Source organism: Akanthomyces muscarius, chromosome 5 (genome assembly GCF_028009165.1).
Source record: "Akanthomyces muscarius strain Ve6 chromosome 5, whole genome shotgun sequence".
Lineage (NCBI taxonomy): Eukaryota > Fungi > Ascomycota > Sordariomycetes > Hypocreales > Cordycipitaceae > Akanthomyces > Akanthomyces muscarius.
This window is the reverse complement of record NC_079245.1, coordinates 231,310-252,356: the sequence shown is the minus strand read 5'-3', so window position 1 is coordinate 252,356 and position 21,047 is coordinate 231,310. Positions and strand designations below refer to the sequence as shown.

Here is a 21,047-nt window from a genome sequence, read left to right as displayed (position 1 = left end):
CCGGCTTTCTATTTCTGACCCTTCTTCTACTGAATTATATCGAGATTAGTAAGGCGGCATCCCTAATTTCAGCCTTATTCCGACCAACATCCAATGAATGCCACCATTGCCGGCATCGTAGACAAATCCTCACCGGCGAGTGGCCGGGCCCGCCGCGGGAATCGCCTAGAAGCCTGCCTGGAGGGGACCAGCGCCGCTTTGGAATCCAGGCCGGCGACGCTCCACAGGGACCAAGCTATAGGTAGGTAACTAGCGCTACCTATCCGAAGGTATACATGTACCTACCTAGGTTATAATACAGCGGACTGCCGCCTCTGCAAGACGCCCGCCAATAAGGAGAAGCAAGCAAAAGCAGGCCGGAGAAAAAAAAAAGGTACAGATTACAATTGCATCATTGAAAGCCACCATCTGATTTCGTCATCACACCCGCTCGCTCCAATTCACCCGAAGGATCGATTTCAAATCAAAAGCCCTTTTCCTTGCCGCTAGCCGCCACCAGTACGCCCATCCAATTGCATCACCCAATTGCATCACCAGCGCCAATCCAAGGAGCTGCTGCAAGCAAATGCACACTACCAGGGTCCTTCGTGCAGCGCCGCCTCTACGCCGTCCCGCTTTATCGCCAACTGCTGCTGCAACAGTCCCCGCCGCTTTGAGAGTCGCCGTCCCCGCCGCCGCGAGATTTAATAACCAGACCTTCCGCCGCCGTCCATCAACCCTTTCCTCTCCATTACCAATGTTGAACTTTTTCCGCAACTTCTTCTCATCACCCTCTCCCGAAGCAGTCGCAATGGCCTCCCAGAAAGCCCAAAAGCTCATTGACGAGAACCCCGTCAGTAAGTGCAGACACCACCTACGCACGATCGATGCCGTCATACCCCTCCTTCCGCTGCGCCGGCATCTCCATTGCGCAGCCAAGCAGAGCTTTCAACAAACTGACACTTGTCGCTTCTAGTGGTGTTCTCCAAGTCCTACTGCCCTTACTGCAAGGCCACCAAGAGCCTCCTCAGCTCCCTCGATGCCGACTTCAAGGTCGTCGAGCTCGACCAAGAGTGTACGCCCATCTAGCCCCTCCCCCCTCCTGGCATGATTAGGGATTTACTGACACGTTCGAAAACAACAGCCGACGGCAGTGCTGTCCAAGACGCCCTCGAGGAAATCTCCGGCCAGCGCACCGTCCCCAACGTCTACATCTCCAAGAAGCACGTCGGCGGCAACTCGGACGTCCAGAACCTCAGCAGTTCCGGCAAGCTTAAGGCCCTACTCACCGAGGCCGGCGCTCTCAAGGCGTAAGCGAACGATAAACACCCTTTGGCTACCCATTTTGTTTCTCTCATGTCCCGATGAATCGGGTTTGCAAAGTTGGAAACTGATTGGGTTTGGTGTTTCAGTGCAAGACTATAGAGGCGATGTCCCGATGAATCGGGTTTGCAAAGCTGGAAACTTATTGGATTTGGGTTTTCAGTGCAAGACTATAGAGGCGGAGCGGCGATATGTTTTAATAGACCATATATTTGAATAGAAACAGCACGTTCGAAAAATGATGGGAATCCTGGAATTTATTTCATGTCGCGCTCGCTAGTGATTCACTTGCCGGTATGCTGCTGTCGGTACTGAGTGAACGCTACCATCAAACAAGGCCACATGGGCCGAGGGCAATGTGTAGCGCCAGAGTTCAAGATGTAAATATTGCATTGAAATCATACCGCTGAGTGGTTTATGTGGTACTACTCGCCGCGAGCAGTCTATGTCCGTCTTTTAGTACCGCAATGGCAAGTATCTTCCCTGCCCTAATAATACAAATTGTACATGCAAGTCTGATGAGCCGACGCGTCTACACCACCTGCGTCGCGACCGTGCCCACCGGCCGCTCCACAAACTCCATGACGCCCTCGACAATGTTCTTGCGCGCCGGCTCCGATGCCACCTTGCTGCCGGCCAGGTAATTCAGCCAGAGCAGATGGCTGAGCCTCTCATCCGTAATCGTGCCCAGGACCTCGCGCTGCGGCTTCTTCTCGGTGCTGCCCGTCGACGCGCCATCATACGTCACCGCCAGCGCGCCGCTCTCGTTGCGGCACAGCAGCATCTCCTTCTTCTTGGGCACCTGCCCGCGGTTGAACAGCGCCTTGAAGTCCTTCATGGCGGTGCCAAATGCCTCGTCGCTGTACGCATCCTTGTCGAGCGACGAGCGGGCCTGGATGGCGCGCACGAAGCCGTCGCGGAGGTGGTGGAAGTCGGTGTCGCGCACGGGCGAGATGCGGATGACGCTGCGCAGCTTGGCGTCGCGCAGGATGGCGTCCCAGAGCGCCTCGCCCTCGACGGGGTCCAGCAGGCGCTGGCGCAGCGTGTCCTTTTCCGAGGGGATCAGCGTCGTGGCGACCGAGTTTACGTTCTTGACGAGGTAGTGCTGCAGGCGCGCAATGTCCTGCGTCGCGACGTAGAGGCCGACCAGGTACACGTTGATGCCGATAAAGGTCACGCTGCGCATGCCCAGGCCGACGAGCGTGTACTGCGTGCCGGTTGAGTCGGAGATGGACGCCGCGATGGGGCTCTGCTGCTTCTTGTCGAGCGGCAGGTCGACGTCAATGGTGCGCGGGAACAGCGGCACCGTGCTGTTGCCCGTGGGCACGACCTCGTTGCCCTCCTCGTCGTGGAGAACGACTTTGCGCATCTCGCCGGCCTCGGTCTTGAACTGCTCCGTCGGGATATTGGACGGGGCGTCGAACTTGACACCGCCCGACCTGCCTTCCCTCGCATTCTTCTCGTTGATGGCCTTTTTCAGCTTCCACGCCGTGTAGATGAAGGAGATGACGCCCGCGACGGCGCCCGCGGTGAGAAACGCCGTGCGGTTGCGCTCGTAGTCGCGGCGCTTCGAATTGAGCTTGTTGAGATCGAACTCCTGCGACAGCTTAGGCGAGTCGCGTGAGGAATAGAGGGCGCGGTGGGCGGCGCGGAGGGCGGGTTGGCGAGCCGCCCGCTGGAGGGGTCGGAGAGTCGCGGGGCGCAGCATTGTCGGCGATTGGGTTCGGCAGCGGGGGAGAAGAGTCTGACGTTTGATTGCGAGGCACCAATTCGACCGCCGATTGAGAGGCGTCTTGATTGGGACCGAGATGAATCGTAGACAGCTGCTGAAGATGTGGTGCCAGATCGACGTCATGAATGTGCTGCACGTGACTTGATCGCGTCAGGCCTAATGAGAGACTGGGGAGTAGAGAAAAAAAGAAATGTCGGTAGTCATAAGGCAGAATTTTGAGATTTATGGAAATTAAAATTTGAATTAAGAAGTCATTGCTTGTAAATTATGACAAAATCAGTACACAAATTGGGAGGGTAGAGAGGACCAGCTTGACCTTGCATAGCGTAGATCTGATCTGGTCTACCGGATTCTTGGGGCGCGTGTCGGTAAATATAGATAGACCTAATTTGACCCCCTATATACACTAACTAATAAAGCTATATATCATATTATTTCCTAAGTTAACTAGTATGTATAACGAAATCCATCAAGAGGGTCATTCTAGAAATGTTCGTCAAAGTTAGCCATTGCATAGTTCCGGAAACAGGTCCCAACTTACGGCACTAGCTTCAACAGGCTGCTCGCCTTTATCCGCCAGCTTATTTTGTCGGTAAAAGTCCCAATCGCACAACAAAACGACAATAATCGTAAGAAGCGAACAAGCAATGCAGGCGTAGATTCCCGGCTTGTATCCCGTGGCCTTGTCCTGATCGCGAAAGATTAGGCTTCCAGCAATACCACCGATGCCACCAAAGCCAACTAAAGTGACGCTGCAAAATGCACGCTTCCACTGGCCGCGTATGTTGTTGGCCTGAAAGGCCATTGTAGCCGGTATGTTGCTGTTTGCGCCTGCTGTGACGAAAAAAACGCCAAGGTAACGTATAGCTGCGCTGGTATGCCAACCCATCATAGGCAGGCCGATGAGGCAAAGGAACATATTGAAGATAATGATAGGTCCACGAAGGTGGAACTTATCCCCAAACCACCCAGTAGCGAGCATCATAATGCCGGCAAAAGCATAGGGGGGGGCGACTAAGCATTGGGCAGTGCCGATGTCGAAGCCTATGTTGCCGACAAGAATGAGAGGTAGTGTGTAGGCTAGCGCATATGACACTGTTGTCGTGTTAAAGAATACCATAGCGTAGACCCAAATTTTCCAGTCGGTACTGCTGCTAAGAAATCCACGTATGTGAAAGGGCGGCACTTGAACGTCTTTGCGGTCCTCCTGGATGCGGTTGATGATCCACTGGCGCTCCGAAGGTTTGAGAAACTTCCATGTCTGTCTCTGCTGAGAGTCGGGGAAATCAACGAGGAGCCAGTAGGATATACATGCTAAGGCGCACGTAAGGGCCCCTTCGACCAGAAAGATCCAGCGCCAGCCAGTAATGCCACGCTGGCGGTTGAGTTGCATAAGCTATAGAACGAAGTCAGAGCTGACGAGTAGAAAGTATGGTGCTTGGCACTAGAAAGACATACACCATAGGCAAGAATGCCAGAGAAAGCCGACGCAACCGATCCGAGCAGGTAGAACAGAGAGTATCGTTTACCAATCTCATCTATAACTCTTTCAGTCAGTACGTCTCATTTGAAGCTGGATGGAGTGATCCTGGTCTGACGCCAGTCCAATAACTCACATCTAGTATACCAGGTACTCAGCAAGTAGACGCAGCTCGGGAAAAAACCTGCCTCTAACAGGCCAAGGATAGCCCTGAGGCCCGCAAGCGCACTGAAGCTTTGAACAAAACCCATGCCGATCATAGTAGCTCCCCAGAGCACCGTGATACCAGCAAGATGGAGACGTGGCCCAATTCTGCGAACCAAGAGGATGGAAGGGGCCTGGAAGATGATGTACGGAACAAAGAACACAAGATTGGCAATGTTCTGACCATAGCAAGACTTGTTAGTTTCGTGCCATGTAATAATAGGTTCCTCTGATAGACGACTGCTCATAGAAAAAGATGACACTTACATACTGAAACCCCTCAAGATGCAGTTCCGTTTTCATTCCGGCGATATTGGCGGCACTCATGTTGGTACGGTCCATGAGACTAACGCAGTACATGATGCCAACAGTAACGACGAGTCGGAGGTCAACACGACGAATAACCCTGCGCTGCTCATCGGGGGTCAAGTCCACTTCAAAATGATTCGTGGTTTTGCTGCATACATTATCGGCGTCGCCCTCAGTGACGTCGATATGCACGAATCCAGTGTCCTGTATTTCGTTTACATGCTGCTTGGGAGAAATTGCGCCTCCATTTTCCATGATGAGGATTTTGTACGGGGTCGCTATCGTCGCTAATTTGGCGCACAATTTCCTCAAGAAAAAAAGACAATTTGGTGTAATTGAACAAAGGTAAATAGAAAGAGCGACAAGAAATGTCGAGGCAGGTATGATAGTATGGGACAGAGGGAGAAAGTGTGAAGATTTGGGCCGTGTTTATATACATAAGTCCATGGCGTGTTGTTGAAGTACGATTTGGTTAGTACTGCGAATGGTTCAATAATTTACAGCGCTACTACCCCGGGTTATTGGCAGTTGAAAAAGGCTGCTGGCGTCGAAGCCGAACCAGTCTCATGATAGGTCGAGCACAGCGATTGGTCACCTTATCACCCTTGTATGGAGAGGCTTTTGTTCCCAGCCAAGGCTACGTCGTCTGGCACTTAAAAGCTCTAGTCAGATGCGAGATTTATTGCCACAGCCAAGGGTGTCTCGAGTCTACCGTAGTTCACCGAGATCCGAGCCGAAAGGAGAGCGACGTGACCAGCCTCGGCAGCTTCCCTGACTTACCGAGATTTCCTGACACATGAAGCCGGGAATGGTAATTCGAGAAGATCCCCGCCAGTATGTAATGGCCAAAACATCGCCATCAACTGAGTATCCAATCACTTTCAGAGCCCCAGTAGAGAAAAGGTAGCGGCAAAGCATTAACTTCACTGAAACTATACTATTCAGCCTATGGTACAGCCTAACATCCAAATATGTTGGCACACATTACCTCTTGTTTTAGTATTCACTGGCCTCATACTCGTAGCGAAATTTGTCAAGTAGTGAACCAACGCCATTCGACTGACTGTAGCCTCGGGACATCTGAATACGCGGCTGCTATAGCCACTCAGGCTTGTGACGAGGATCGTCGTGAACTCGAATTAGGGAGCTGCAGCCCACGGCTAATGAGATGAAGATATTAGTTTCCCCTCATATTTGCTGAAAAGAGCAGAAAGCTTGAGATCCAGCGTAGTGATGCACAAGGTATCTGCATCCGAGTGGCTCACAGCTTAAATAAGGCCGAGGCTAGTCAATGCATTGGTATCCAAACATGGAACTAGTCAACGGACTTGGCACGAGTCGGAACTGACAGTGAGAAGCAATATGGCTAATTTCTTTTACAAGCCCCAAAAGAGTCTCCATTCCCACATGGTCTAGGCCGTCTTCAAACCCGAGGCCTGGCCGCGGCTGAATCCGAGGTCACCGACTCGCCCATCCAACGGGGCTAGAGTGCCCGGGATCCACAGCCAAAGAAACTTCCCCACGGGGTATCGGCGATCTTGCCTCATAGCCTGACGGGGTGCTGTGACTAAAAGGACGATTCTTCCATCCCTTTGGCAGTGCGAAGCCTACACCTAAGTCACGAGACCCACTTTAGACAAGGTACTTAGAAGGTACGTAGTCAGCTGCCATAACAAAACGCCTTTTACAGCAGTTATCATATTAAATAATTTTTGAAAAATATAATGGCTAGTAGTGAGAGTTAATTCCTACTTTATTCTAGCGATACGGAGCTTTTTATCCGGCTAGATAAGGCTCAAGCAGAGCAACCAGCTAATAGCACCTACCGACCAGACTAGCCGCCGGTCCTAAAGTCTGGCGCGTCTTTTAAGCCACTTCGCGTGCCCTTTCGCGAGCCCCAGGTTCCCTATCAAGCCCTAACGCCTTTATCACTATTTAAGGAATTTATAAGTGATTCGCTAATAGATTCATAGGTCGAATACACGAATTCTAGGGCACGGCGGGGACCAGCTGGGCCGCCAAAAGAGAACGCGCGTATCAACAAGTGGCACCCAACTACGCGCCCAGAAGTCTTCCTATGGCTAACATATATAATTTATATGTTAATTCATACAGAAAGTGTACTTAAAGACTATTAGAAAGCTTATTCTAGCGTAACGAACTGTCCGATACACCTAATTACCTAGTATATCACGTATAATCGCTTCTACCTCCTCTATTATCAACTTCGAATTTATAACACGGAAGACCTAGCTCTTCCTCGCCCGTTCTGTATCGCCAGCGAGTAGTCAAACTAGCTAAAAGAAGCCTCTCTTCGCCTCTATAAGCCGGGCACAAACATAGCTGTTAATAAGTGTATTATACGCTTTACAGGGCGCTTAAAACAGAAGGTTACAATACCTAATAAGCTGACTCCTACCGGCTTTAAGATCTGGGTTATTGCCGAAGCTGGGTATTTCCTAGGCTGGTTATAGCATAGCCTGAAGAACTCCTTCGATTATCTTGAAGGTTAGGAGCTAGCGGCTTCAAGAGAGCGCTAGAGCCTTACGGTAAAGTCAATCTGAATCAACCCGACATAAGCTATCGTCGTCTCCCTAGTTAAAACACTGCTAGAATTAACATATTATGTCTTTCTAGATAACCTCTTTTCTTCTCTGAGCCTCTTCCTTACTCTCCGCCGGCAGAATATTAGTGCCACAGGCACTACGCGAATAAACTATAGCTTCTATGAGGGCTTTATTAAGGCTAAGAAGGACAATACAAAGGGCTATAACCTATAGCCATATAATACGATTCAGTCTATACTAACACTAGATAACTAAGTAAGTAGGTATCTAATTTACTAGGAAATTACTAACTTAATTGTTCTAAGTTAACTAGCTTGCCTGGAAAGATAATACGCTTATGTTAATATTGACGACCGTCTTTACTAGCGATAAGTTTAAATAACGCGTATAGCGCCGCCTGATAATATAATAACCATAAGCACGGCTAATATAGCGAATATTTAGTGACAAGGCTGTAAAAACGCTAACTATACTGTCTTTTATAGCCGCTTATAATAACTTAATAGGCGCTGTTAATATTAGCGATTAGCTAAGAGCTTCCTCTAGTTAAGACCACCGTATTTGCTATAGTAATTAGCACGTAATTACGTGGAGCTTCCTTCTTAAGACTATTCTTATTAACAGCTTCCTAATATAGAAGATAGTGACGAATTTTACACCTTTCTAGAGCCAAAGAGCGTGGCGCTAGCAGCTTATTGACGCACTAATTGAGCAGTATAGTCGTTACGGAACATTACGAAAGAGGTACCGCTCTAGCGACAAAATTACGCCTATAGCACAGTATAAACGCGTCCGTTATAAGAGTCCTTCGCCCTGCCTCGCTTATAAAGGCATTACCTATCGTTAAGTACGTACTTAAAGCAGCTAAAAGCGTCAAATTCGGCCTGCGCTAGCACTAACAAGCGGCAATCAGAAGGTTCCACAGAGTCGCTACAGGTGCCTGGAATGTAATATAGCTCTTTATAACTCGGATAAATGCTAGTACTTCTATCATAGTGTGCCTGCCTAATAAAATTAAGTACCTTTTTTAATGTGTGTTCTGATTAGCTACGATCCCTGTAAGTGACTTAGGTGTAGGCTTCGCACTGCCAAAGGGCTATCGCGCCATGCAATGGGACGAGTCGGCGAGCAGCAGACTAAGTCTGGCCCACATGGGTACATGCTGTTTCTACCAGTACGTTCTGGGGGAAGTGAGTGAGTGCCCAAGTTAGCGCTATGAAGTGCATGTAAGTTGCACACGACGCGAGAGGGGTGGTTTCGGCAATCATTGTGATGGAAACTATTTACCGAAGAAACATTGGGTTATAAATAGGAGCATCGTGGCTCTTTTCCCGAAAGTCATTCAGAGTATTGTAATACATACTTCAGCTTTTTCGCTACTCTTTGGCCTAGCCTTCACAAGCTAAACTCTGGCCGGTGTTGCTGCTTCAGTCATTCTATCTACTAGAAAGAGTCTTGACTCTTTGAATTCACTTCAAATTGATCCATGCATCTCTTCTCCGTCATGAAATTTCTCCATGCGCAGGCCACCATGGCTGGACTGCTTTACTACACCCCAGCAGCTCCAGCCCCAGAGTTGGCTCCCGCCTTTGGTCCAGAACGAGCCGGCTTACGCCTCGACGAGCGCTCCATCGAAATTACTGTCAACGCCCCCGCGGGCAAAATTACCGGCCGCCGATCAATGCTCAACATCGAATCTTTCAACGCCGTCCCCTATGCCGAACCTCCGGTCGGTCCCCTTCGTCTTAAGCCACCCAAGAGACTATCAGCTCCGCGCGTTGTCGATGCCACTGGCATCGCCCCGGCATGCTCCCAGATGCTCATTCCCTCGAACAGCAAAGATGCTTTGAGCAAGATTCTCGGCACCGTCTTGGATCTCCCCTTACTTCAGACGGTCACTGGCCAGGAGGATTGCTTGACTGTCAACGTTCAGCGACCTGCGGGTACGAAAGCAGGTGCAAAGCTCCCCGTCCTGTTCTGGATCTACGGCGGCGCGTTCCAGACGGGAAGCACCAACATATACGACGCAACTAGTCTTCTAGTCAATGCTGTGGCGCTATCACAGCCATTTGTCTTCGTCGCAGTGAACTACCGCCTCGGTGGCTTTGGATTCTTGGCCGGCAAGGAGGTCCTTCAAGATGGCAGCGCCAACCTCGGACTGCTTGACCAACGAATGGGTCTTGAATGGGTTGCTGATAACATCGCGGCCTTTGGGGGTGACCCTTTCAAGGTTACGATTTGGGGCGAGTCAGCAGGGGCCATCTCCATTTTCGATCAGATGATCTTATATGGAGGCAATGCGACCTATAACGGAGAGTCGCTCTTTCGCGGGGCAATAATGAACTCGGGTAGCATTGTACCAGCCGATCCAGTTGACTGCCCCAAGGGACAAGCTACATATGATGCCGTTGTCAACAGTGCCGGCTGTTCTGGTGCTCAGGATACATTGCAATGCCTTCGGCAAGCTGATTATAAGACATTTCGGAACGCTGTCAACGCCATGCCATCTGTCTTGTCTTACAGTTCTGTTGCGCCTGCATACCTCCCACGGCCTGACGGCAAGGTTATTCCCGATACTTTGGAAAGACTCATTGAGAGTGGGAAATTCCACGCTGTGCCTACTATCATCGGAGACCAAGAGGATGAAGGTACTCTCTTTTCCATCTTCCAGTACAACGTGACAACAGCGAGCGATATGACCGACTATCTATCCGAAGTATTCTTCAGCAATGCCCCGCGGGAGCAGCTCAAGGAGCTCGTCGCCTTTTATGAGCCCCCCATCTTGGAAGGAAGTCCGTTTCGAACCGGGCTCCTTAACGAACTGTATCCTGGATTCAAGCGTGTCGCCGCGATGATAGGTGATCTGACCTTTACCTTGACTCGGCGCGCCGTCTTGAGTGGAATGTCCAAAGCCAAGCCAGATATGCCCATGTGGTCATATCTCTCATCCTACGGATACGGAACTCCGTTTTTCGGCACATTTCACGGCACAGATGTTCTTCGAGTCTTCCTCGGTCTTGTGCCCGATAATGCCATGAGAAGTTGTCGCGCATATTACTTCAACTTTCTCTACAATCAAGATCCGAATAAGGGCACTGCCTCGTATGCAAAGTGGCCACTGTGGACGGAGAGCAGAGACCTCATGTGGTTCCGGACGGGCTGGTCGAATGGCATCAAGAAGGATGACTTCAGGAGCCAAGCAGGGAATTGGATCGAACAAAATCAGGAAATTTTGCATGTGTAGTGGCATAGGTCGCGTGCAATTCCTGCATGGTTACCTTGTCATGGCTACACCCCTCAAACTAGTGACTCTCGCTCAACCACATTGACATTGGACAATCCGCCTGTAGGATATACGCGCACAACAACACAACACGTATACTATGTACAAGATTTAATAATACCTCCATGTTCTCGCGGAAAATGTAGCTATGCATGAATACCTGAAACTCCGCTGCCCATGCAAGAGCATAATGCTGATATGAACGCAGTGGCTGGCAGTGCTGTGCTCCAGCCAAGCATGACGCTCACGGGCCGATGACAGCGACGTGAGCTTAGGCTTGCAGCGGGTCAGTAGAAAGCTGGCCAACGTCCATTAAACAACTGGGGAAGATTATATCGTACAAAAATCGTGGCCGACCACTAGTTATGGACGACCTATACCCTATTACCTGCTCAATAGATTAAGGTGAGTTTACGCTAAAGTGACTAGTGTCGCAGGGGATGCATCCACTGTCTGCAACTCGGCATATGAAGACGCAGTCAGCCACTTTAGTTTATGACCCCCCGCGTCATGGCACCGACACCCCGCATTCTCCGGCTTTGCGTACAATATTACCCTTGTTTTACACTTTGGTCGAATTAGTGCAGCAAATGAGAGCACTAGGAACGAGGATATTATGGAGTAAGACTGTACATTAAGTTACTTCCTTTTCCAGGATTATCGCAAGGTCGCTGTGTGTCTCTTTCTACCTCGCGTGGGGTAATGTATCGCGCCAACAATAAAACAGAGGGTACATTGGCAAGCCGCCGGCCTCGTCTTTTTCACGACTCTTGCTAAAATAACCCTGGAACTCGCTATCATGACTTTCTACGGCAGAGCCTTCCAGGGGTGCCCGATGTGTAAGACTCGAAAAGTCAAGGAAAGTCTTTGTGTGCCTTACCTCGGCAAATCAAGCACTAACATGGTGTCAGTGTGACGCGAAACGGCCAAATTGCGATCAGTGTATCACATCGCGGCATCAATGCCCCGGGTATCCGGAGTATCGCAGACCAGCGTCAAGGAGCCTTCAACAGGTAGCTAGAACGGGAGACATGAGACATTGTAAGGAATTGGCTCCGGCTATTGCCCCGTCGGTCGTCCCGTCAGACAGCAACCAGCAAATTATCCCGGGTTCCATCACAACTCCTCTCGAGACGCGCGCATCCTGTCATTTTCTCTCCAACTACGTTCTAATCCCCAACAAAGGAAGTTCCGCGGGATTCTTGGAGTTTATCCTACCACTAGTGCAACAAAATGATACCATCACGCACTTCAAGTACGCATTTGATGCCTGTGCCCTCGCATCGCTTAGTACTAGGGTCGGCGCCGGGAAAGACCTCGAAAAGCTGGCTCTGGCTCAGTACACGAGAGCATTGGCTGCAGTATCAATGGCGTTGAAGGACCCAGGCGTTGCTAAGCTTGATGCTTCGTTGGCAGCCGTCTTCCTGCTCGGCCTCTTCGAGCACATCACGGCCAAACATATCATGGCGTGGGGGATGCATATTGAGGGTGCTGTTCGGCTTGCCGGAACTGGTGGCGACAATCAGTCGAGTTTACGCATCGCTGTTCAAATGCAGATGGTGCGCCCCATCCTGGTGTGCTGTCAATGTGCTAGTGGCTAACTGTCTCCAGATTACCTTTATGCTTAGCACCGGCACGGCACCTTCGGTGGACGTTCTGAATTGGGCAGATGGTACAGCCGGCGATGATTGCACGCTGCAGTGCATGAAACTCAGCATCCGTGCGGCAGATTTAGGGGCCAAAATTAGCCGCCTTCTCATCCGTCTGCCTCGAACATCGGAGAATGTTGACTCGATACAAGGCCTAATTCGACAATGTAAAGATCTTGACCGAGAGTTTACAAAATGGGCCAGCAACTTGTCCGAGCATTTTCAGCGGAAAACGGCAACCTGGGTATTCGAAGTGCCGCTGGAATACGCCAAAGCTGAGGCATTCCCGGGACGCATGGATGTCTACCAGGATCTGTGGGCATCATACATGTGGAACATGATGCGTTGCTCCCGCATCATCCTGGCGTCAAAGGTCATCCGCTCCGCGGCTTGGATCTGTTGCCCTATGAATTACCGAACCACGCCCGAGTTCGCGCTGGCCTCTGCAACGTGCACTGAAATGATCGCCGACATCATAGCTTCGATCCCATACCATCTCGGTTGGTCCGCGAATAACGAGGAACCTTTCGCACAGGCCACTTCATCAGGCTTTGCATGCGGAAATAATGACGCGCAGAAGTCTCTCGCGGGGTTTTTCCTGACGTCGCCTTTGGCTTGTGTTCAAGGGCAAGATTTTACGACGGACTCTCAGCGCGCTTGGGTCCAGGGCCGCCTAGAGTATATCGCAAAAGAACTGGGTGTCCGATATGCGGGAACACTAACCAAAGTATGTGGCTGCGCATCCCCTGTCTTGATTGTTCTGTGGCTTATGCTGTTTCATAGCTAAATCTGCGCATCCCTTCTATGCTTATCCGGCGAGATAGACTGGTAGCCGATCTCTGCCGTCTCTCACCCGACTTCGAGATGTCACTCATGGCAAAAACTACAACGCCAGCAGAGAATTCCCCTGAAAGTGCATCGGAGGAGATAATAGCCGTGCAGAAAAGGATAGTCCAGTGCCGCATAGCAAGGCTCGTGGAAGAAGTAATGGGTGCATCTGGCCAGGTAAACGAAGCCTCTGCAAGAGGTTGGCTGCAGATTTAGTACATTGTTCAAGGGGAGCTGTTTATAAGTGTTAGCCTAACTCAGTTCCTAGAGATAAACTATGATACCTTGTTATATTTTAGTCTAATTCATATTTTACTTAACCCGCACCGCCAGAGTGATGGAGGAGTGCATCGGCAACATTGCCATTCGCACCGCCTTTCTCAACCAGCACCCGCTCCGACCGCGGAGTTGCCAAACGAGTTGTCTGTCGGGATGGCGTTGGTGTGCATGGTTATGTAAGAGCGAGCTGTTCACAGTATAGAATTGTTATTTGTCATTCGTGGATTTTTTCCCCGTCGGTTCTCCGAACCATGTCAACATATCAGGCAGCTTGTGATGCGATGCGCTCCAATGATCAGCGGCGCTAATTAAAACAAACCTCCGAAAATATCCCCGCACATCTAAAAATCGGCCGCTCACTAACCTAAACACGCCCTAACAGCAGGAGAGTGTGGGGGGCTCACCGACGGGTATTGCCATTGTCATTGTCCTCGGCAGTGTCCGAAGCTGCCGTGCTGGGGGCGTCTCATCTGGACAAAGCAACCAGCATCAGCAATGCTTGCAGTAAAACTTTCGCTTTCTTTCCTCGTCAGCCTTGCCTTTGTATTTTTGCATCAGCTTGTAGCCGTCTTTCCTGCGACGCTTCAGATGTGCCAAAACACACATTACATCATGAAGCTTTTGAACGGCCAATTCAAGGCACTCTTCGCCCCGTTCTACTCTCGGGGAAAAAAAGTTAGCGGACAATTAAGCATCACGGCAATTCAATGCAAAGGTCTTGATGCGGGGAATTGTCCGTGGGGTTGACCCGAAAAAAGTTGGAGTAGAACCGGGATACATCATCCCACCACCAAAAGTTAGCTCGGGTCGCATTAGTCTAAGCAGCGTCGCAGCTAGCCTCGAGCAATGATCAGACGAGGTTAAATATCTGCGGTATCCCTGTGTCGCCTACGACATCCTGTTTTCCTTTACTTGCTCTTCTCCTCTACTTTTTCTCCCGGTGATAAAGCAACATCTCCCACTTCAACGACTGAGAGAACCTCACTTACACGGACGCCACGCCACGATGCGCCTTGCACATCTCCCCCGCGGCCTCACCACCCTAGGCTTGGTGGCGGCCGGCCTCTTCCCGGCTGTCTTGGCCGACACATCCAAGGTCCAGAGTACGAATAAATCCCTCCCGTCATCCCCCCCCCGCCGGCCTTTTATGCACAACGACTGACATCTCTCGCAGCCCTCGCTGTCGACGGCACTTCCTTTGCCCTCAACGGCGAGGGCGTATCGTACCGGTTCCACGTCGACAACACAACCGGCGACCTCCTGGGCGACCACTTTGGCGGCCTCGTCCCCGAGAACGGGCTCATGCAGCCCGTCGGTCCCGTCCAGGGCTGGGTCAACGTGATTGGGCGGCAGCAGCGCGAGTATCCGGACCTGGGTCGCGGCGACTTTCGCACGCCCGCGTTTCAGATCCAGCAGGCGTCGGGCACGACGGTGAGCGAGTTGAAATACCAGTCGCACGAGACGGTCAACGGCAAGCCCGCGCTCAAGGGCCTGCCGTCGACGTTTGGGAGCGACGACGACGTGTCGACGGTCGTGGTGCACATGTATGACAACTACAGCGCCGTCGCGGTGGACCTCATGTACAGCATCTTTCCCAAGTACGATGCTGTTGTACGCAGCGTTAAACTGACCAACAAGGGTAATGAGACGATTACGCTCAACAAGCTGTCGAGCTTCAGTGTCGACTTGCCGTACGGCGACTACGACTTGGTTCATCTGAATGGTGACTGGTATCGTGAGGCTCACAAGGTGCGTCGCCGCGTGGAATACGGCTCGCAGGGGTATGTACATAACGCTCTAGACACACAAGCGCAGCCTGGCTTACAGTTACAGATTCGCTAGTAATGCGGGCTACTCGTCCGCCCAGCACAATCCCTTCATGGCCCTCGTCGACCCCAGCGCCACCGAGTCGCAGGGCCAAGCCTGGGGCTTCTCGCTCGTCTACACGGGCTCGCACTCGTTTGGGGTCGAAAAGGGCTCCGAAGGGCTGACGCGCGCCATGGTGGGTGTCAACCCGTTGTCCTTTTCCTGGCCGCTGGCGCCCGGGGAGGCGTTTACTTCGCCCGAGGTGGTCGCCGTCTACTCGGATCAGGGTCTCGGCGGCATGTCGCGCAAGTTTCACCGGCTGTACCGCAAGCATCTCATCAAGAGCAAGTTTGCGACCGAGACGCGCCCCGCGCTGCTCAACAGCTGGGAGGGCCTGTACTTTGACTACAACGAGACGACGATTGCGCGGCTGGCACGGCAGACGGCGCAGCTGGGCGTGCGCATGTTTGTGCTCGACGACGGCTGGTTTGGCGACAAGTACCCGCGCGTATCGGACAATGCTGGGCTGGGCGACTGGGTGCCGAACCCGGCACGGTTCCCGTCGGGCTTTGACAAGCTGATTAACAACATTACGCACTTGAAGTCGGGTAACTCATCGCAGGACCTCAAGTTTGGGCTTTGGTTTGAGCCCGAGATGGTCAACCCCAACTCGACACTTTACGTGGACCATCCGGACTGGGCTATGCACGTAGGCAACTACCCGCGCACATTGACGCGCAACGAGCTGGTGCTCAACCTGGCGTTGCCCGAGGTGCAGGACTACATCGTCGATGCCGTGTCCAAGATTCTCAAAAGCAGTCCCATCAGCTATGTAAAGTGGGATAATAATCGTGGCATCCACGAGATGCCCCATCCGTACACGAACCATCAGTACATGCTAGGCGTCTATCAAGTGTACGACAGGCTAACCACGGCGTTCCCGGACGTCATCTGGGAGGGCTGTGCGTCTGGTGGCGCTCGCTTCGACCCGGGTATTCTCCAATACTTTCCGCAGGTGTGGACATCTGATGATACCGACGCGGTGGAACGCATCACAATTCAGACGGGCACGTCTCTGGTGTATCCGCCGTCAGCCATGGCCGCACACGTCGCCGCGGTGCCCAACGGTCTCACCAAACGCACGACGCCGCTGAGCTTCCGCGCCCATGTCGCGATGATGGCGGGATCGTTCGGGTTCGAGCTGGACCCGGTGCACCTGGAGGAGGAGGACCGCCAGATGATCCCGGGCATTGTGGCGCTTCAGGAGAAAATCAACCCGATCGTGGTGCAGGGCGACATGTGGCGGCTCAACCTGCCCGAAGACTCCAACTGGCCGGCGACGCTCTTCACATCCGAGGACGGCAAGCAGGCGGTGCTCTTTTATTTCCAGATAAAGGCGCACTACAATAACCTGTTCCCGACAGTGAAGCTGCAGGGCTTGGATCCGCAAGCCAGCTACCGCGTGGACGGCAACATGACGCTGTCGGGGTCGACGCTGATGCGATTCGGGCTTCAGTACACGTTTGACGGAGACTATCAGAGCCGGGTGGTGATGCTGGAGAAGCAGTAGCTGCTTTTGGGGTTTGGTCTTATCAAGTAGCCGATTTTGAGCCGTGGTTGGCTGCCGTTGGTGGCGTTGGGTAGCGATGGACGGACTGGGCGCTTACTAGCGTAAAGAACGAAAGCGTAGTGCAGAGGACTTTATAAATAGTAAATAACAATTTTGAAATTGTACGGACAGCGAGACATGATAAACAACGGCGGTGATTGACAACAGAGGGAGGCAAGAAGGGAGGAAGGTGTTCGGCGTGGAAGGGTAGATGACATGGCAAGCATTGTCTCGCCATGGGCCGTGCATGTCGCAGAATGTAGGTACTTAGGCAGGTACGAAGCAAGAAATAGGTGCAGTTGCCGTTGGGCATTGTTAGGTAGGCACCTAAGCACCTTGTTAGTGCGGCGTGCAGTGGACATGCGCTGTATTAGCAAGAATCACGTGGACCGCCCAAGCAGTCATGCCGGAGCTCACCGGGCTGGACAAGACACGAGGAGGCGACACAGGGTCGGATCTACGGAGGCAAGGACTGGAAAAGAAGTTGTGTTTCCTGGGGAGATGTAGGGATGAAGCCGTCATTTGGGAGCCCGGGGGTGCATGTCCCGATCGCCATCTAAAAATACCTACACCAAGAGACACTAGCTGGATTTACCTTGCTTGGGCAGGGTAAGGTAGCGCTGAATGACAAGAGTCTCAGCGGGCTTGTTTGCGGATTAGCGGCCTCTTAGCTCTTCGCCCCTTCTTTCCAGGCACTTTGTACCCAGACGCAACAGACCTCCGCGGGCGCCTGGTCACTGCCATTTCTCGCCCGCCGTTGCTCCGCTTCCTGCTGACTGACCAAAACATCACCACCAGCACAAACACACGCACCAGACGTACAGCCCGTCCTCATGCTACACGGGTCGCTTCTGTCTCTTGCTTTGTTCTGCTCAACTCTATAACGGCCGCCATCTCCCCTCTATTCGCATGCCTCCATAGCGACCACTTTCGCGCTTCTGAACCGACTTGTTTCTGCCCATCCCGCCGACCTGCCTCCCCCTCCATCCGTCTCGCCCTGCTGCACCTCTGTCCCAGCTGAGCCCGTGCCCTCGTCGCTGTTTCATCGCCGGCTGCCCAACAAACGCTTCGTCTTGACTTTGCTACAGTCGGGGCATCACGCCCTACGACATATACCAGACATCTTGCCGTCTCCGTCGATTTTACTCCTTGTTCGCTCGCCTCGGAAGCCTCTCTGCAACGGCCGCCAGTCTAACCTCGTGCGTCGTTCGCCACGATGCGTCCTGCTTTGGCACCGACCCTCGAAACTGAGGCGTCCCGTTCGGGCGTCTCCTCGGATCAGGACGACTCTCGTTCATCGTCTACCGACTCGCCCCTCCCTGCCGATAACGAAGAGTCGGACTTCTTCCTCGGCGCCAACGACTCCCAGTCGTCCATCGGCGTCAACAACTTCCAGGACATGCACGTCGAGGACCGCTGCTGGCCCCCGGTCAACCGTCTGCCCAACGAGATTCTCATCAGCATCTTCGCCAAGCTCGGCACCCCCGCTGACCTCTTCAGCTGCATGCTCGTCTCCAAGCGCTGGACCCGAAACGCCGTCGATTTGCTTTGGCACCGTCCTGCCTGCACCAACTGGAAGAGCCACCACACCATCTGCCAGACCCTCGAGGCCCCCAAGCCCTTCTTCAACTACCGTGATTTCATCAAGCGCCTCAACCTCGCCGCCCTGGCTGATAGGATAAGCGATGGTAGCGTCACATCACTCTACGTCTGCACCAGGATCGAGCGTCTCACTCTCACCAACTGCCGGGGCCTCACCGATGCCGGCATCATCGGCCTCGTCGAGAACAACACCAACCTGCTTGCCCTCGACGTCTCCAATGACAAGAATATTACCGACCAGTCCATTTATACCATTGCCGAGCACTGCAAGCGCCTCCAGGGCCTGAACATTTCCGGATGCGATAGCGTCTCCAATGACAGCATGGAAGTGCTAGCCAAGAGCTGCAAATACATCAAACGAGTATGCTTCACACCTCCAGCCCACCACATCCTTTGCTAACCAGTCTTGTAGCTTAAACTCAACGACTGCACCCAAATCCGAGACTCTGCCGTCCTCGCCTTCGCCGACAACTGCCCCAACATTCTCGAGATTGATTTGAACCAGTGTGGTCATGTCGGCAATGGCGCCGTCACCGCCCTCATGGCCAAGGGAACATGCCTGCGAGAATTGCGGTTAGCATTCTGCTCTCTGGTTGATGACCATGCTTTCACGTCTCTCCCTGCTTCCCAAATGTTTGATCATCTGCGCATTCTCGACTTGACTTGCTGTACGCGCCTCACCGACAGCGGTGTTAAAAAGATCATCGACGCCGCTCCCCGCCTCCGGAATCTTGTCCTTGCCAAGTGCCGCCTCATTACTAACAGCTCCCTCGTCGATATTGCCAGGCTGGGCAAGAATCTTCATTATCTTCACCTCGGTCACTGCGCCAACATCACAGACGAAGGCGTCAAGACTCTCGTCACCCACTGCAACCGCATACGCTACATTGATCTTGGTTGTTGCACCAATCTGACTGATGAGTCGGTGAAGCGCCTCGCCGTTCTACCTAAATTGAAGCGAATTGGCCTGGTCAAGTGCAATTCCATAACAGACGAATCCATCTACACCCTCGCTGAGATAGCCACTCGTCCTCGCGTCAGGCGCGATGCCAATGGCCTGTTCATTGGCGGCGAGTACTATACGTCAAATCTTGAGCGTATTCATTTGAGCTACTGTGTCAACCTGACTCTGAAGGTATGTGCCCGAGCTCTACGGACCAGCCACTTACTAACACAATGTAGAGCATACTCAAGCTTCTCCATGCTTGCCCACGCTTGTCGCATCTCAGCCTGACGGGCGTGCCCGCCTTCCAAGGGGACGAATTCGCTCCTTTTTGCAGAGAGGCGCCCCCTGGTATGTCCTTCAAGCCCCTTCCGCGCATGCGATGCTAACGTCGCAGAATTCACCAACCACCAACGCAACGTATTTTGTGTCTTCTCCGGCCAGCAAGTCTCGAACTTCCGCTCGTTTCTATTGAGCGCAGATCAGTTCAAAGACTTGCGCGAAAGCCTAGAGCCTCGGCACCACTCCCGTGGTCGCCAAGTTTCGAATCAAGCTCACCCAGCCACTGCCAGCGCCTTGCCGACGGCTTTCGAGGAGACATACGATGACGAGATGGGCGACGATAATGACGATTTTGAGGGCATATATCCCACCAATATGCTGCCCAATGCCCAGCCCAACAATGGCTTTGTGGGCAATGGCTTTCAAGGCCACGGTAACCTGCCCTCAATGGCCCACAGCCTACCCACTCTGCCGGGCATTGACGCCCTGCCCTGGGATTTGCCCAACTCGTTGGCCGTGGATGGAACAGGATTCCACCCTGGCGGCTTTGCCGCTCAGCACAACACACAAAGACTTCAATCCCAACAAGGCAGCTTTGCTGCTCAAAACAGCACACAAGGACATCAATTCCAGCAATCGCCGCTACCGACCTTGGCATCACTGATAGGCAATCAAGGGGCATATGCAAACTCCTCCATGAGCGCGTTTGGCGTTCCCCAAGCCAGTGTGGCTGGCCCTGCGACCGCCGGCCCTAGGCAGGCTAGCACGGCTAGCGCGGCGACTGCTACTGAGGCCAGCACGGCCCAAATGCATCAACAAGCCGATGCCGATGAGCAACCAAGCATGACTGGCTAGAGACCATCGTACGCCTCACGCCGACACATTAATAATGGATTCTCTCGCCACGGCTTGCCTCCACTACCGAGTTCGAACGTAATACTTATTTACGGAGAACTTCCACGCAGCTCGTCCCCACCGCGATTCTTCCCCAGGCCCAGGGGCTCCTGGTGACGGCCATGAAGCAAGACGGCCAGACAGCATAGTGCGTCCGTTATTCTTATGCTACTATGATATCCGCCGGGTGGATTTTATTTGCTGCGTTGCGCCCTCATTTCAGGGTTTACTTTCTGACACGGCTACGACACGGCTACGACACGGCTTTGACACGGAAC

General features: G+C 52.6%; 9 protein-coding genes across 9 annotated transcripts; 6 read left to right on the top strand and 3 right to left on the bottom strand.

The window, feature by feature from the left end:
• Window positions 1–790: 790 nt before the first annotated feature.
• On the top strand, window positions 791–1,293 carry LMH87_009311 (uncharacterized protein; the record flags this gene model as incomplete). The annotated part of the gene is made up of 3 exons (XM_056196284.1): window positions 791–836; window positions 956–1,054; window positions 1,124–1,293. 3 exons carry the CDS (start codon window positions 791–793, stop codon window positions 1,291–1,293), a joined length of 315 nt encoding a protein of 104 aa, XP_056053449.1.
• Window positions 1,294–1,834: 541 nt separating this feature from the next.
• On the bottom strand, window positions 1,835–3,010 carry LMH87_009310 (uncharacterized protein; the record flags this gene model as incomplete). The annotated part of the gene is made up of 1 exon (XM_056196283.1): window positions 1,835–3,010. One exon carries the CDS (start codon window positions 3,008–3,010, stop codon window positions 1,835–1,837), a length of 1,176 nt encoding a protein of 391 aa, XP_056053448.1.
• Window positions 3,011–3,481: 471 nt separating this feature from the next.
• On the bottom strand, window positions 3,482–5,282 carry LMH87_009309 (uncharacterized protein; the record flags this gene model as incomplete). Its single annotated transcript, XM_056196282.1, has 6 exons — window positions 3,482–3,517; window positions 3,576–3,868; window positions 3,920–4,430; window positions 4,493–4,572; window positions 4,651–4,897; window positions 4,986–5,282. The coding sequence occupies 6 exons, from the start codon at window positions 5,280–5,282 to the stop codon at window positions 3,482–3,484; spliced, it is 1,464 nt and encodes a 487-aa protein (XP_056053447.1).
• Window positions 5,283–9,080: 3,798 nt separating this feature from the next.
• LMH87_009308 (uncharacterized protein) lies at window positions 9,081–10,838 on the top strand (the record flags this gene model as incomplete). The annotated part of the gene is made up of 1 exon (XM_056196281.1): window positions 9,081–10,838. One exon carries the CDS (start codon window positions 9,081–9,083, stop codon window positions 10,836–10,838), a length of 1,758 nt encoding a protein of 585 aa, XP_056053446.1.
• Window positions 10,839–11,676: 838 nt separating this feature from the next.
• Window positions 11,677–13,570, top strand: LMH87_009307 (uncharacterized protein; the record flags this gene model as incomplete). Its single annotated transcript, XM_056196280.1, has 4 exons — window positions 11,677–11,783; window positions 11,968–12,436; window positions 12,489–13,253; window positions 13,310–13,570. The coding sequence occupies 4 exons, from the start codon at window positions 11,677–11,679 to the stop codon at window positions 13,568–13,570; spliced, it is 1,602 nt and encodes a 533-aa protein (XP_056053445.1).
• A 164-nt stretch (window positions 13,571–13,734) lies between these two features.
• LMH87_009306 (uncharacterized protein) lies at window positions 13,735–14,239 on the bottom strand (the record flags this gene model as incomplete). The annotated part of the gene is made up of 3 exons (XM_056196279.1): window positions 13,735–13,820; window positions 14,038–14,103; window positions 14,173–14,239. The coding sequence occupies 3 exons, from the start codon at window positions 14,237–14,239 to the stop codon at window positions 13,735–13,737; spliced, it is 219 nt and encodes a 72-aa protein (XP_056053444.1).
• A 400-nt stretch (window positions 14,240–14,639) lies between these two features.
• Window positions 14,640–15,475, top strand: LMH87_009305 (uncharacterized protein; the record flags this gene model as incomplete). Its single annotated transcript, XM_056196278.1, has 4 exons — window positions 14,640–14,736; window positions 14,808–15,272; window positions 15,383–15,414; window positions 15,467–15,475. 4 exons carry the CDS (start codon window positions 14,640–14,642, stop codon window positions 15,473–15,475), a joined length of 603 nt encoding a protein of 200 aa, XP_056053443.1.
• A 37-nt stretch (window positions 15,476–15,512) lies between these two features.
• Window positions 15,513–17,009, top strand: LMH87_009304 (uncharacterized protein; the record flags this gene model as incomplete). Its single annotated transcript, XM_056196277.1, has 1 exon — window positions 15,513–17,009. One exon carries the CDS (start codon window positions 15,513–15,515, stop codon window positions 17,007–17,009), a length of 1,497 nt encoding a protein of 498 aa, XP_056053442.1.
• Window positions 17,010–18,264: 1,255 nt separating this feature from the next.
• On the top strand, window positions 18,265–20,730 carry LMH87_009303 (uncharacterized protein; the record flags this gene model as incomplete). Its single annotated transcript, XM_056196276.1, has 4 exons — window positions 18,265–19,011; window positions 19,063–19,785; window positions 19,833–19,944; window positions 19,991–20,730. 4 exons carry the CDS (start codon window positions 18,265–18,267, stop codon window positions 20,728–20,730), a joined length of 2,322 nt encoding a protein of 773 aa, XP_056053441.1.
• Window positions 20,731–21,047: the final 317 nt, after the last annotated feature.